General features: G+C 49.3%; 1 protein-coding gene across 1 annotated transcript; it reads left to right on the forward strand.

Annotated features, from left to right (window-relative positions):
- The first annotated feature begins 8,640 nt into the window (after positions 1 to 8,640).
- Positions 8,641 to 14,208, forward strand: 18w (18 wheeler). The gene has a single exon (XM_001361409.5). It carries the CDS (start codon positions 9,153 to 9,155, stop codon positions 13,314 to 13,316), a length of 4,164 nt encoding a protein of 1,387 aa, XP_001361446.3. The 5' UTR covers positions 8,641 to 9,152; the 3' UTR covers positions 13,317 to 14,208.
- The last annotated feature ends 2,209 nt before the right edge of the window (positions 14,209 to 16,417 follow it).

A 16,417-nucleotide genomic window follows, 5' to 3' on the forward strand; every position in this document is an offset into this window, starting at 1 on the left:
CTCCCTTACCACTGCCACAGGCAACAGTAGGCGTGTATCAACACGCGAGCGGTGCCCCATTCAAGCAGCTGTAACATCAAATGAAATTCCGTATCAATTGACATTTGGTGGGGTCGTAAAAGGCTAGAAATTAACTCTTAGAATGGGATAGAGCGGCGACTTTATTGCTTTCCAATGGCTGGCCACGGATGGAGATAGTGTTGGGTTCTGGAGACACCACAGCAGACTTTTAAAGGCCGCGACCTGCCCCACTTTATTCCTCAGAGAGAGGGAGTCTCTGATAAAACCAACTGAAATTTGAATAAAAGGCACTTAATATATTTCCATAAAGTAATACAAAAAAAAACGCCACTATTTAAAGATATTTCAGTGATACATTCAAGGACTCTCAACCTATCCCCAATAAATATTTGCTTAATTCCAAAAATAGTTCTGGATTTATCCAAAAATAGATTGAGTTCCATTTTGGCCATGATTTGGCATATAAATATTTGCGTGATTTATTCAAACACTTTTCGAAAATATTGAGCCGCGACTGTGTGAAGTGCGCCCCCTCGAAGACAAAAACAAAAGTTGGGCTTCGTGATTGGCATAATTTTAAGTGGAGTTTCGCTTTCGTGTTTTTTTTCGTAAACTTTGTTGCTCTGTTCTCCAAGGTGTGAAAATAATTGAAGACAGGCCACTCTCAAGGCTGCGTTTAATGAAACACCTACAGGCAGAAATTATGAGCCATCATCTGTCGCCGGCTCGGTTCGGGCCTCAAAATTAATTGCAATTTACGATGACGTTTCAACAAAAACAAGACGACGGGAAAAACAGTAAGTAAGTTGAACAAAAACAGTTGAACAGGCTATAAAGTTAATAAAAAAAATACAGAAAACAGAAGAAAACAGACAAAACTACGCGGGCAAGCACAATAAACGTGCGGCTCTTAATTGAGTCATGGCTGGGACTGGGGGCTGGGACTGGGGATGGGTAAGAGTGTGTGCCTCTGTAGTGGGCCTCGAGTGGCCGCAGTGGCATCATTGGTTCGAAAAATCAGAGCCAAATGAATAATATTTATTATACAATTCGTGGCAGCAGCAGCAGCAGCAGCCGCATGTGAAGTGGTGGCCAGGATGGTCCCTCCTCCGACTGCATTTCGGATGCGAAGCGGTAGCCGGGATCGCCTTCAAGTGTAACGAAAATATTGAAATGAAATTGTCAAGAGATGGGGATCCATAGTGAAAGCTAGTGTGGGTCGAGGCCAATGAATAAATCAGTCCGCTGACTCGACAATAACTGGAACACAGGGCAAGTACTCCATCTCCAACCCGAATGGCGGATCCATCCTGTCAACTCGTTTGGTTTCCTTTGAAAATCCCGATCCCGAACACAATGGCTCTGCAAGGCCCCACCCAACTTCCCATTCTTTGGCAATCCCTCCCTCTCTCTCTCCTTTCTGCTCGATTTAAAAAAATCAATCAGCCCATGCCTCAGCCATGTTTTGTGACTGTCTAGAGTACAGAGCGTCAGATACTTCCCACTCGCCAGACCGCCAGACCAAGTGTGAAATTTGCTGTAAACCACAAGAAACATATTAAAAAAATAAGAAAAAAATACGAGTATATGGGGAAAAAAATGCGAAACGAAAATACCACAAGGAGAGAGAGTGTGAGAGGTAGGATAGGTGCCTGGCAGGGGGGCGGGAGACGGAGACTCTTTGAGCACAACTTGATTACTGCCTCATTTAGTTTCATTTAAGCCCAAAGACGCCAGACCAAGACAACAACAAAAAAATACATTGTAAAAAGAAAAGAAATACTAACTCCGATGGCCGAAACTTCAGATACTCTCACAGATCCCATTATTTGACAGCTAGAAGATACAGCGATCCTACCTTGCTGGCTTCCTCTTGTAATACTTCCTTTACATCCAAAAAGACAGGTCATATGCAGATCATCTGGTAGAGACCTGGCAGAATATTTAATCATATTCTGATCATACTCTGAGGGACGGCTAAATATATATGGGTGGACGAAAATGATTCCTTCTCCGATAAATACCCTCTTTTGCAGAGTATAAAAAGGAAAATATATCTGAAACTGTTGTTGCTGCGACTGGGGCTGTGGTTGTGGCTGTTATGGCCAAATGAGAGCATTTTGTGTGGTAAAACAAGTTGAGTGGCCAAAGTGGGGCGGAGAGGAGAGGAGCGCAGGCCTTAAAGCGGCAATAAACGGCGACAAAAGCAACTAAATTTTGCGGCTGCGATACAGCAAGGAGTGAGAGAGAGGACGGGGGCTGTAGAGGGGCTGCTTGGGATCTGCTTAGCGATCGAATTTCACATGAGGCGATATTTTACGATATTGTCTCAATCAGGGACAAGAAAACCACACCACGCCGCAACGGGGTTTTGTGTGGCACTGTCAGGGGCGGGGGGAAAGGATTATAGTTTGTTTATAGGCGAGCGCGGATTCAGTGAGTGCTCAGGCGCGACGGGGCCGAAAATCCGAGCAAAAATCGCCGGCGATAGTAGCGTAAAATGTCAGGCATTTGAGGCTGTTCGGCCAACCCAACAGATACACAGCATACAGCAAGCAAGCGAGTTGCAGATACAAGATACATAATTGCTGCCAGCAAACAGAAACAGAAAACCTGCCGCTCAGCGTGTCAATGACAGCAAAATGAGAGCGGGCCACAAAGAGAACGCGCGAGAGAGAGCAACCCAGAGAGCAGCCAGAGAGCGACCATTGAGAGTGTGTGAGTGAGCGGCGCACGCACACAGGCAAAGCGCAGATCGCTGCGGAAACTGTGCGAAAGGGAAGACAGATACAACGAAAGCTGATCGTGAAAGAGATGGTCGACCAGCGGGAGAGCGAGAACCAGATCTGCTGCACGAGTATGAGTGAGAGACAGATCCGGTGCGCAAGTATTGGTGCGAGCAGAGCAGCGTCTGAAGTGGTGTGCGTGACATTTCCCCTCTTTTACTCTCTTGCTCGCTCTCACTCTCTGGCCCTCAACTCTCTCACAGACCAGCTACCTGCCAATGTATCTAAGTATCTTGCAGATAGACCCATTACAAATGTAGGCTCAGACGAGGGCTTAGGCCGCCTCCTCCCCCCACCACCACCACAACCAGCGTCTAAACTGTTTGCTGAAACAACATCGCCGGCATTCAACGGAATGTTATTTTTAGACTCCGCACAGCAGTAAAAAGATTTATACTTTAGACCATTTTTCCAGAGATTTTTGGCAATTAGTTTGGGCCTGCAAAAACATCCAGCCAGCCAGCCAGCCAGCTAGCCGTTTTCCTCCGCACAGAAAAGCCACAAGAAAACTCCGAGGGTACCCGCTGTAAGCTGCACAAATAATAAAACGAAACGAAACGAAATTATAGACCAATTTATAAACATGAGTTGTCGAACGATCGTCGTCGTCGTTGGGCTGCTCTTCGTGTGCCTAATGAAGGGTTCTGTCTGATCTTTAAAGCAGCTCTCGTGTGGCATTAGCAAAACGCTGAAAAATTGCGACCCCGAAAAACGAAACGAAATCTTTAGCAGCAAAAAAAAAAATAAAGCGAAAGAGCGGCTGACAATTAGAATTGTCTGGCCGGCTTTTTCTGCTTAGCCATGATTACAGGTTGTGGCCGAAAGCAGCAGCGGCAGAATGAATTGGTATTTTTTTGTTTGGTTTTTGGGGATATTTTTGGTGGACTTCTAGAAAATTATAAAAATATTTAAATTACTCGAAAAAGACTTGGGGAAGTTGGTGATTATATCGTTGCTTCTGGAATCTTTCAATTGGTAAACAGAATAATCGCCCGACATGCAAATCACTACAGTCACAACATTTTTCACCGCAAAATACCGAATTGTTCCGCTTCCTCTGCAGACGGACAGAAGCATTAATCAAAAGCGACCGATAAATAGTTTGCAGCCAAGAATGTCCTCCATAACCGCGTAATTAACCCCATTCCATGGCAAAGGCTGAAGAGAAATATGGCACAAGAGTTAATGCACATTAAAGCTCATATATCAACCCCTACAAGTGGTGGAGTGGCAGCGGGGGTGGGCGCTGGCTGCTGGTGGCAACAATAGGCAGGCGGCAACACCACTCGAGCCGAAGCCAAGCCAAGCAGCACACAATGCAGCCGCCGCCATCCAACCAGCAAAAGTATCTTTAAGATGCACTTGAACGGTCGTCGGCATCTCGCTCGTTACTCACATAACATGTCGCTATACTATACTGTACCATAGTGTACACGAACACGCTTGTATATGTATTATAAATATCGCCTGGCATATATAAAAATGCCTGGCATTGTTTCAGAGCCATCGTATCGACGTGTGGGCGCATTACCGAACCCGCATATCAAATGAGAGTCCTGGTCTGAAGACCAACCAACAACAAGCACTCGATTCAATAGCAAATCACACTAGCCAACAGGAATTTAAAAATTCAAAAGATAAATCTATAAAATATTTAATAGAACTGATGGGATCTGAATTATCCATACATTTACAGAAAACACTATCCCAAAAAATGGTTTGATGGTAGTTTGCTTCCTTTCTTAAGTGTGGCAACACTTCTGCGGATTTGATCTACTATAATTTCGATCTTTCATCTAACTGAAATTTGTTGATCAGTACGATTCCTCGATGGAGGCGGGAGGAGGCAGGCTTTAGGAGGAGTAATGTAATGCAAGTGCGCTTGACAGCTGCCAGAAGGACGACTCTTCCCCAGCAGCAGCAGGAGCTGCAGGCATCGGGCACAGCCGGAGGAGCAGCAGGCATTGCTGTTGCTGTCAGACGCACTTTCCACTCGATGCCACATCCATATCCATTTGGATAACCACACACACCCACAGCCACAGACACAAACGTGTATTGATGGCTTCCACGTCCCCATTCCCATCTCCCCGCACATTTCATTCATTACGCCGCAGCGACTCCTCCAAAGATATTCATAACTGCATTTACAAGATGAGTTTTCCTTCTGCTGCTGCTCCTTCTGGCAATTTTCTATTTCACCAAAAGATTATGAAAATTTTGGCCTCAAAAAATCGGGCAAAACGCTTGCCGCATTCGGATGCGGATTGGCAACGGCTGCCGCTGCCGCTGCCACTGCCACTGCCACTGCAAAATGGAAAATCAGAAAACAAAACTCAGTGAACAGACATAAATTATGCATTACAAACGTGCTTCTGACCCATTGCCATTTTCTAATTCAATTAAAATAGTTTTTTCCTCTGTTTCGGTTTCTGTTTCGGTTTCTGTTTAGTTTGCATTTGAATACAATTTCCCCAGGAGCGGAGCCAAGTGGGAAAGTTTCCCTCGCTCCACCGCACCATCGCTCCTGCCACCTCCTGCCACCCCTCTCTGGGGCATGACTAAATACACCGCTGGGAAAGTTGGAGGAGCAGCGCATCCGATGCTGCCACAGAGCCACTCGCCCGGACAGACACTAATTTGACATAGTTATGCGAGTCGAAATGAAAGCTGCACTGAGGATTCAGAGGATTCTCATTCTCATTCTGGCCGTGGCCAATGCGGCGTATGAATAATATTCAGGCGCAAGCCCCCTCACACCCATCCGTGCGGTGCCCAAAACAACAAGCATTTTGAATCTTTTATGAAAGCCTTCTGCCACACAAGGTTGGTGTCTCTAAAGAAGCACGCAGGCAGATGCGCGAAATTCTTGTATAGTCATCTGATAAGTAATGGTTCATAGTAATAGGTCAAAAAATCGTAGTTCTCTCAAATATCTTTCCAATTAACGAAGTTGAACTGAAAATATTAATGATACAGTTGGTAAATATCTCATAAATTCCTTAAAATTTATGACCAGAAAATCCCATTTTACCTCTTCTAGAAATATATTTTTTTTATTTTATTTATCTAGTTTAGTTATGCCATAGTTATGTCACGCAGTTTCTTTCCAAGGGTCGACGACATACGACACAGTCTGTCACAAAAGTTTCGGGCACATGTCGAGTTAATGAAATTTAAAAATTCATAAAATATTCGCACCACTAAGCAAACAACAATAAGAACAGCAACAGCAGCAGCATCCACAAGAGCAACATATATGGGAAGCAGCAGCAGCAACATCCACAGTACAGCAGGGAAGGAGCACCATCTAGGGCAAAAGCAGCATCAACAGCAATAGAAGCCGAAGTAGGAGTAGAAACGGGGCAAGCGTAACTCAATTAATTAATAGCAATAGAGCAACAGCAACAGCCACCGTAGGAGAAACAGCAGCAACAGCAACAGCAACAACATTAACAGAAACAACAACGACAAACAAACAAAATAATTAAGTAAGAAAACTTTCATATTTGCAGTCCCGCAAAAACAAAATAACAAAACGGCACAGAACAAAACAAAAAAGAAGCCAACAAGCTCTCTGCTGCAGCAACAGAAGCAACAGACCCCGAAATGGAAGAGGAAGTGGAAGCGTAAACATCCAAAAAGCCGGGCAAACTTTGCAACTCTGCCCCACGTGCCCCACAGCCACTGGGTACTGGGTACTGGGTACTATGCACTGGGTGGCCACACTCCGCGAGGAGGAGGAAAGTTTTTTAATGTAATTTTAAGTGGCATAAGTCGACAGCCGAAAAAGCTGGCAAAACTCGCACAAAATACTCGGGATATCTGGGCCAGGTGGGGCAATGCCCCACGATAGAGGGTACATTAGAACCCGGTAAAATTAGTGCAGCAGGAAGACCCCCCCCCCATTCCGGAAAAGTTAATGGAAAACTTCCCAAAGACCTTTTGTAGAGACAAGAGGAGCAACAGCGGCAGCAGCAGCTTGTTGCACGCCTGAATGCAGTTGCCATTCGAAATGGCATAATAGTGGCATTCAAACTGTAATATTGCCACTGTTGCCGCTGCCACTGCCAGTGCCACTGCTGGTTGCAACACTCATATGCAGTGTTTATGGGACAGGCGGCAACAGAGTCAGTCGTCCGAATGAGGCGCAGTAGCAGCGTGGAACAAATGCTGCAAATGGAAATAAAGAATACAACGTCTCTAACTAACAAGTTTGGTGCCGTCCGTCTCTCCCTCGCACACACACAGATGCTCTTCCCGATCAGCCACCAGCTTGAAAAAAGCTAAGCAATTTGCACAATTGCCACAAGCAAACGGCAAAAAGAGGCAGCCGCAGATGTGGCAGAATTCAAAACATGGCAAAACCAAACGGACTCCCACTAAGAAGCCACAAGAAATGTTTGACAGCAGAAACACACAACAAATATTGCTAAAATATATTTAACATGCGACAATAGATTCAACATTTTATGGCAACAAAACACTCTCCGGGCCTCTTGCCACCAGAGAGGCCGGCTGCTGCTGATGCTCCACTCAGGCCACTGGCCACGGATGTGCTACCACCAATAACAGCAATTGCCGCTGCAACGACAACAGCACCAGAAGCAGCGGCAGCTGTTAAGAGCCAAGCGGCATGCAACATGCTAAACTGAAGCTCTACACACTCCTCCTTGGAGGGGCCTGCCTGCACGTCGTGTGTAGCATGCAACACGAGGCACTAAACGAACTGAGTCAGAGAACTGGGCTACCATGGGAGCAGAGGGAGGGTGGAGTGGGAGTGGGATGCGAATGGGGATTGGGGGCGAAATGTTGCCAGCCAACAGCAGCCTGTTGCAGGTTTGATTTAACCCGAACGGGGTTCTATGGGATAGACAGAGAAGCCACGGGCTGTATGGAGGAACTTGTTGCTGGAACTTAAGACTACTTTTTTCATTCGAATTTGGAGATCTGATCTTACAAGTTTCAAACGATATCCAAAGATCTATGGAGATTTTAGGGTATTTTAAGATCTTTGTGATTCTCTTAAAAACAAATCTGGTATTTCATAGTGGAGCGACTAGGCATATGTGCCCTAATTTGTATGGGATGATTCAATTTCAAGTGCATTCCCTGATAATAATCCCCGCTTATAGCACACTGAAATGATTATCGCTGGCTGGAAAGCAGCCTCACTGATAACCTATTCTGAACTCCTCCAGTATTTAATCCACTTTCCAATGCTAATTGTAGACTGCTCTCCCACTCTTCCTCTCTTCTTCCAGAGAGCGAGGCAGAGATCTGCGAGAGAGCAGATTCTTCAGCATTCCACGCTCACACAACATGTACTTAAGCCACTACTACTACTACAGCTAGTGCGGCCATTGTAGGGTTAACTGTTGCTGGCCTGCCGCCATGTGTTTGGGTGTGTGTGTGTGTGCATGCAACATTTCCCCTACTTATGGCGAGAGCGAGAGAGAGCAGCAGCGTGAGAGAGCATGCATGTTCGAGCATACATATGCAGGCAGGAAATGCAATTGTTGTTGTTGTTAACGCTGCTCTGCTCTCAGCTCTCTGTTTTGCCAGTGACTCTGCTGCTGCCTCTGCTATGTGGGAGCGCAATGTGTGAGAGCGAAGCAGCGCATGCATATGCATGCTCCTCTGCCTGCCCGCTGCCTGCCTGCCTGCCTGCATGTGTGTGAGTGCATGTGCATTGAAAAAGAGTGCGCGCGGCAGAACACGAACGTGCAGGCACACACACAGATTTTGTCTGTCTGCCGTCTGCCGTTTGGCTCTTTCGTGTCGGTGTGCTGCTGCTGCGCGACGCCGCGTCGTCGGCGCTGCTGCCTCGTCGTTTCCACATTTTCAACGAGCCAACGGAGTCGCAGCGGCCAACTCCAGCAATCACTTTGGCTTGAAACGCGGCGGACGAAACATGTTCTGAGGAAACGAGCTCCGACGCGAACCGACAAGAAATATTTAAACCAAAACGAAACGAAACGAAACTGATTCTGAGTCTGAGTCGTCTCTCGCGTATCGTGAAAAGCTATTACGTACAAAAAATACTAACATAAAAAAACCAAAAACCAACAACAAGAAGTGGAAATTGTTTTCACAGAAAAGAAAAATATAGTGCAAATCGCTAAGTGTCACGCCACAAGCCGAAACCACACATACACGCACACAAGGATTACGGGTACACGCGGGTTGGAAAAAGCGATCAAAAAATGAAAACCAGAAAGTGACAGAGTGTTGCAACAACAACCAAAACCCAAGCCAAGAGCAACCGAAACCGTTAAGAGCCCTCTCCCACAGAGGCTCTCCAACAAACCAAACCAACGACAAGAACCAAGCGAAGCATCCAACATGTTGGCCTTCTGCCTGTTGCTTCTCCTGACCGCCGCGGCCGTTCCCGTGCGCAGCACGCATGCGCAGCAGTGCGCCTGGGAGTTCGTCCGCACCACCATGGACATCAAGTGCAACGTGCGGGCGCTGGACGCCGCCGCCCCGCTCGACCTCCAGGTGGCCGAGACGGCCAACCGCCTGGAGCTGCAGTGCAGCCAGGATCTGTTGCACGCCAGCGAGCTCTCCGCGGGCATCTTCGGCCGCCTGCAAAAGCTGGAAGAGCTGCAGGTGGACGCCTGCAAGCTGCAGCGGATCCCGGCCAACGCCTTCGAGGGCCTCCTCTCCCTCAAGCGCCTAAGCCTGCAGACGCACAACGCCATGTGGGGCCCCGGCAAGACGCTGGATCTGCACGCCCAGTCATTCCACGGCCTGCGCGATCTGAGCGAACTCCATCTGGCCGACAACAATGTGCGCCAGCTGCCCGAGGGCCTCTGGTGCTCCATGCCCAGCCTCCAGCTGCTCAATCTCACCCAGAACCGCATCCGGTCCGCCGAGTATCTCGGTTTCTCCGAGAAGCTGTGCGTGGGCTCGGCCCTGAGCAACGCCAACGGCGCCGTCAGCGGCGGATCCGAGCTCCAGGTGCTGGACGTCTCCTACAACGAGCTGCGCTCCCTGCCCGACGCCTGGGGCGCCTCCCGGCTGCGCCGTCTCCAGACGCTCAGCCTGCAGCACAACAACATCAGCTCTCTGGCCCCCAACTCCCTGGCGGGTCTCAGCTCCCTGCGCGTGCTCAATATCTCGTACAACCACTTGGAGTCGCTGCCCGCCGACGCCTTTGCGGGCAACAAGGAGCTGCGCGAGCTGCACCTCCAGGGCAACGATCTGTACGATCTGCCCAAGGGACTGCTGCACCGCCTTGAACAGCTGCTGGTCCTCGATCTGAGCGGCAACCAGCTGACCAGCCACCATGTGGACAACAACACCTTCGCCGGCCTGATCCGCCTGATCGTGCTGAACCTCTCGAACAACGCCCTCACCCGCATCGGGGCCAAGACCTTCAAGGAGCTGTACTTCCTGCAGATCTTGGACATGCGCAACAACTCCATTGGCCATGTCGAGGAGGGCGCCTTCCTGCCGCTCTACAACCTGCACACCTTGAACCTGGCCGAGAACCGGCTCCACACGCTCGACAACAAGATCTTCAACGGCCTATACGTGCTCACAAAACTGACGCTGAACAACAACCTCATCAGCATCGTGGAGACGCAGGCCTTCCGCAACTGCTCCGACCTGAAGGAACTGGACCTCAGCTCCAACCAGCTAATGGAGGTGCCCGAGGCCGTTCAGGACCTGAGCATGCTGAAGACGCTCGATCTGGGCGAGAACCAGATCTCGGACTTCAAGAACAACACGTTCCGCAACCTCAACCAGCTGACGGGACTGCGGCTGATCGACAATCGCATCGGAAATATCACCGTGGGCATGTTCCAGGATCTGCCCCGCCTGAGCGTCCTCAATCTGGCCAAGAACCGCATCCAGAACATTGAGCGGGGTGCCTTCGATAAGAACACGGAGATCGAGGCCATTCGCCTGGACAAGAACTTCCTCACGGACATCAATGGGATCTTCGCCACCCTGGCCTCCCTTCTGTGGCTGAATCTCTCGGAGAACCACTTGGTGTGGTTCGACTACGCCTTCATACCGTCGAACCTCAAGTGGCTGGACATCCACGGCAACTATATCGAGGCCCTGGGCAACTACTACAAGCTGCAGGAGGAGATCCGCGTGACCACGCTGGACGCCTCGCACAACCGGATCACGGAGATCGGCGCCATGTCCGTGCCCAACTCCATCGAGCTGCTGTTCATCAACAACAACATCATCGGCCAGATCCAGGCCAACACCTTCGTGGACAAGACCCGTCTGGCCCGCGTCGATCTCTACGCCAACGTGCTGTCCAAGATCTCGCTCAATGCGCTCCGCGTGGCCCCCGTTTCGGCCGAGAAGCCGGTGCCCGAGTTCTACCTGGGCGGCAATCCCTTCGAGTGCGACTGCTCGATGGAGTGGCTGCAGCGGATCAACAACCTGACCACCCGGCAGCACCCCCGCGTGGTGGATCTGGCCAACATCGAGTGCCTGATGCCCCACAGCCGCAACGCCCCGCTGCGCCCCCTCTCCAGCCTGGCGTCCACGGACTTTGTCTGCAAGTACGACAGCCACTGCCCGCCCACGTGCCACTGCTGCGAGTACGAGCAGTGCGAGTGCGAGGTGATCTGCCCCAACAACTGCAGCTGCTTCCACGATGCCACCTGGTCGACGAACATCGTCGACTGCGGCAAGCAGGATCTCGTCAGCCTGCCCGCCCGCATTCCCCAGGACGTGAGCGACCTCTATCTGGACGGCAACAACATTCCCGTGCTGGAGGCGGGTCAGCTGGCGGGCAAGCGCAACCTGCGCGCCCTCTACCTCAACTCCTCCAACCTGATGACCCTGCAGAATGGCAGCCTCTCGCAGCTCTCGAATCTGCGCGTGCTCCACCTGGAGAACAACAAGCTGACGGCCCTCGAGGGCACCGAGTTCCAGCCGCTCAACCTCCTCCGGGAGCTGTATCTGCACAACAACATGCTGACTCACATCTCCAACGGCAGCTTCGAGCCGCTCGTCTCCCTCAAGGTGCTGCGACTGGACAACAACCGCCTGAGCTCGCTGCCCAATCTCCAGTACCGCAACAGCCTGCAGGGCCTGACGCTGGGCAGGAACGCGTGGTCGTGCCGCTGCCAGCAGCTGCGGGAACTGGCCCAGTTCGTGTCGGACAACGCGATGGTGGTGCGCGACTCGGCGGACATCTACTGCATCGATGCTGGCATCAAGCGGGAGCTGGAGCTGCTCGGCAATGTGGCCGGGGGACCGGACTGCTCCGAGCTTCTCGATGCCAGCGCCAGCAATATCTCCTCGTCGCAGGACATTGCCGGGGGCTACCGCCTGCCTCTGCTGGCCGCCGTCCTTGTGCTCATCTTCCTGGTAGTGGTCCTCATCATCGTCTTCGTCTTTCGCGAGAGCGTGCGCATGTGGCTGTTCGCCCATTACGGCGTCCGTGTCTGCGAGCCGCGATTCGAGGACGCCGGCAAGCTGTACGACGCCATCATCCTGCACTCGGAGAAGGACTACGAGTTCGTGTGCCGCAACATCGCCGCCGAGCTGGAGCACGGCCGCCCCCCCTTCCGGCTATGCATCCAGCAGCGCGACCTGCCGCCGCAGGCCTCCCACCTTCAGCTGGTGGAGGGCGCTCGCGCCTCTCGCAAGATCATCCTGGTGCTTACCCGCAACCTGCTGGCCACCGAATGGAATCGCGTCGAGTTCCGGAACGCCTTCCACGAGGCCCTCCGCGGACTGGCCCAGAAGCTGGTCATCATCGAGGAGACCAGCGTCTCCTCAGAAGCGGAGGACGTGGCCGAGCTCTCGCCCTACCTGAAGTCCGTGCCATCGAACCGCCTGCTCACCTGCGACCGCTACTTCTGGGAGAAGCTCCGCTACGCCATCCCCATCGAGCTGTCGCCGCGCGGCAATAACTACACCCTGGACCACCATGAGCGCTTTAAGCAGCCCGTCTCCCCGGGCATGATCTTCCGCCAGGCCCCGCCACCGCCGGCCTACTACTGCACCGAGGACATGGAGGCCAACTACAGCTCCGCCACCACAGCCACCCCCTCGCCAAGGCCCACCCGCCCGGGGGGGCCAGCTCGCATCGTGGACTCCATGCCCATGCCCATGCGCCCGCCCTCGGAGCACATCTACCACAGCATCGAGTCGGAGTACAGCGCCTACGACCAGCACGAGGCCCTCTCCATGATCCCCACTGGCCTGATGCACCACCATCAGCACCAGCAGCAGCAGCTGGCACGGCACCACCAACAGCAGCAGCAGCAGCGCCTGCTGCAGCCCCAGTTCCGGGCGGTGGGCGCGGCCATGCCCGTGCCCCAGCAGGCAACGGCGCCCGTGCATCTGCGCAGTGGCAGCGGCTTGAGTCAGGCCAGCACCAGTACGCAGTCGACGGCGCAGGCTTCCACATCCGCTGCGGCAGCACAACAGCAGCAGCAACAACAACAGCAGCAGCAGCAGCAACAGCAACAGACAGCTGCCAACGGCGAGACGGCCAATAAGAATGGACAGGCTTTCCTGGTGTAAGCTCTGACCCTGCCCCATGGCACTGCCACCACCACTGCCACTGCCACTGCTCCTGCTGCCATCTCTTTCTCCCTCGCACTGCTCTCGGGCGGTTCCTGCGCAGGGGCGGCCATCTTGAAGCTGTTCGCTCGCTTGCGCAACCGGCGGAAGTAGAACACAAACACACACGTGCACACGTACACACACAAACACACACTAGTAGAAAACAAAAAGACTTTTTCGTAGGCATTTTTCTTCAACATTTTATTTGCATTTCGCCTTTGGTGTTCGTTCATGTGTCGTCGTTGTCGTTGTCGTTAAGGTAGTTGTGGTTGTCGTTTTGTAGTTGTGTAGCACAGCACCACAAAAACGATCCCACAGCCACAGAGACAGACAGACAGGCAGAGACAGAGAGAGAGAGAGAGCGAGCGAGAGGGACACGTATATAAATACCCATAAAAATTACATAATTAGCATATATCTATATACAAAAAAACAAAACAATTACTAGAAATGTTGTTAAAACACTTTCAAATTCAATGTGATATATTAATTAACTATAGTTAAAGCGGGGAGCCCGAGAGCGGGAGAACTGCCCCACCCTATCCCCAAAAACGAAACACAAAAACACTGTAATTCGTAGACGTATTTAGTAGTTCTAGCCAGGCATAAAAGAACCTAAAAACAAATACTAAAACCATAAACTACAACTAAACAAATACATTCGTTCGCATCAATTGGAGCACTCATCCTAAGCTACACGAAACAATAACTATTTGAAATATTTAATTATATTTAATCTGAATGTAATGTGTATATAGAAGAATCGCAAAAAATCAACAAAAAACCAACAATTTAGAGCACTTAATGTATTTATTAATGTATGTAATGTCGTATACTGTATAGAGAGAGAGCGAGAGAGGACGGAACTAAATTAATTTAATTCAATTTACTTAATGGCAAATGTATTATTAAATTAATTATTACAATTACATAAAACAGAAAAACAAAACAGAACAAGAAATATATCTGAGAAAATAAACGCAAAAACATTACAAAATATTGTGAAAACATTAAAACAAAACGAATCTCCTTTTATTCAATGAAAATTTTAGGGTGGGAAAGGGTTAAATCATCGAAATGTATTTCAGGTAATACGGAATTGCCAGGAAAATTGGAAGTCCCACGACTTGTTTCGGGTTAGAGTGTGCTCAGGATGGATGGCAATGGTGGCATCAGGGCCCGGCTCCCTTGGAGAAGCCCAGATAAAACACCATTGGCACGAATCCCCAGTGGAATGTCCACTCCCAAACGCTCCTTGACTCCTTCGGATAGCTCCATTTCTTGATTTATTTCTTTGGATAATCAGAATCAAAGATTATACAATTTCTAGAGAGAAATCGCCGATCGTTGGATTAATCATTCGTTGGACTATGGCAGACATCCGATTCTGCAAAACTGAACGAGTTGAGACGGATTACTCATGAGGAATGCTGAACAGCAGCGGAAAGACCGCAGCAGAATATCCCATGTGGAAGTAAATCGCAGCCCCATGGGCGTGTCACTTTATAGGGCCGAAAATGGATCGAACAACAAAACAAGGCTTCAACATTTGACTGATGCAGCTGACAGCCTTCCCAATGGACCGCCGACACCACAAATGCCATTATTTCATATTTAATTTTTAATGCGGTTATTCGGGGCAAACGTTAAATGTTACAATGGCAAAATTTTAACTAAAACACATACGAAACTAACTAAATAAAAGCTATGCGCAAAGTTAATTGCTTGTAAATAATTATTTTATATATAAATAGTGCATGCTATACATATATTGTGTGTCGTAGGTGCTGGGGGAAAAGCACTCAAACAAACACTTTGCATATGCCGCAAACACTCACCGAAGCACTCGCATGGCGATTCGCTTATGTAAATGATTATTTGTCGAAATTATAAAACGAAATTAAAATGCGGTCCCATGCGAAAATTGCGTTTGTAATTGCATAAATTTCGCTCCGACAGACCGCAAAATTCACAAAAACCTCACCAACTCGATCGAGCTAATAATTTCCGCTGCAACAAAAGGTCAAATGTATTTATTTTCGACGCTTGGGGAAACTGGCTGGTAAATGAATTAATGCTGAACTATCCTCTCCTCTAATTAGCTGTAGTTGAGTGAGGATTTAAATTGAAACAAGAGCAGGCTTTAAGGGCCGGAATCAACGGCAGACCAGACTGCAGACCTCGCCCAAGTCTGCTGGCGTTCTCTTATTTATGGCCCAGCATATTGGCATGTGTCTATTTCTGGTCTAACCCTGGCACATTTTTTTGGCAAAGTCAGAGTCAGAGTCAGAGCCACAAGCTCTTGCCAAAGTCTTGCCGCAATCGTTGGCCAAATCCGTTGGATGCGCTTTGGCGATTGCATATTTTATGAGTGCAAGTCACACAGACACACACACACACACACACACACACACATAGACACACGAAAAGTACACTCGATGGAAAATTAAGTATGTCACTTTGGTGGGGGAAAATGCGAAAAAGTGGAAGGAAGAACCAAATCGCAACTGCAACTACATTTGCCGCACAGTCGACAGTGAAAAGCAAAACAAACTAATTGAAAATCAATAAGCAGTTGATATACACACATACAACACGAGAAAATCAACAGGAAACACACAAATAAAAACCTCAAGAAAGTAGCAAATTTAATGGCAAAATGGAAAATGCACTTACAGATACAGACACCGAAGATATTTCAGCGGATGGGGGTGGCATTTTGATGGGTTTTTCTGTTTTTGGTCAAAAAGTCAGGGCCAAGAACCCCTCAAAGCTCTCTTTCTTCAACAAGTTCCCCGAATAGCGTTTATAACATCTTCCTAAAAGAACATACATATCTCTTTGTTTATATAAGTTCAAAGCAAATGATCGAAGAACAGATTTGAAGCCTGCATTATATATCTTAGCAGCAAAAGGAGGAGGAAGGCTAAGGAACCTTAATGAGGAAAACTTAATCAGTTTCCATCATCAATTACTTGGAAAGTCGAGTAGAACTACTGAAATCGATTTAAAGTTTTCCGGAACCAATGTCGCCCACGCACCCTCTTGACCAAGTTCTT

This window comes from Drosophila pseudoobscura, chromosome 3 (genome assembly GCF_009870125.1).
Source record: "Drosophila pseudoobscura strain MV-25-SWS-2005 chromosome 3, UCI_Dpse_MV25, whole genome shotgun sequence".
Classification (NCBI taxonomy): Eukaryota; Metazoa; Arthropoda; class Insecta; order Diptera; family Drosophilidae; genus Drosophila; species Drosophila pseudoobscura.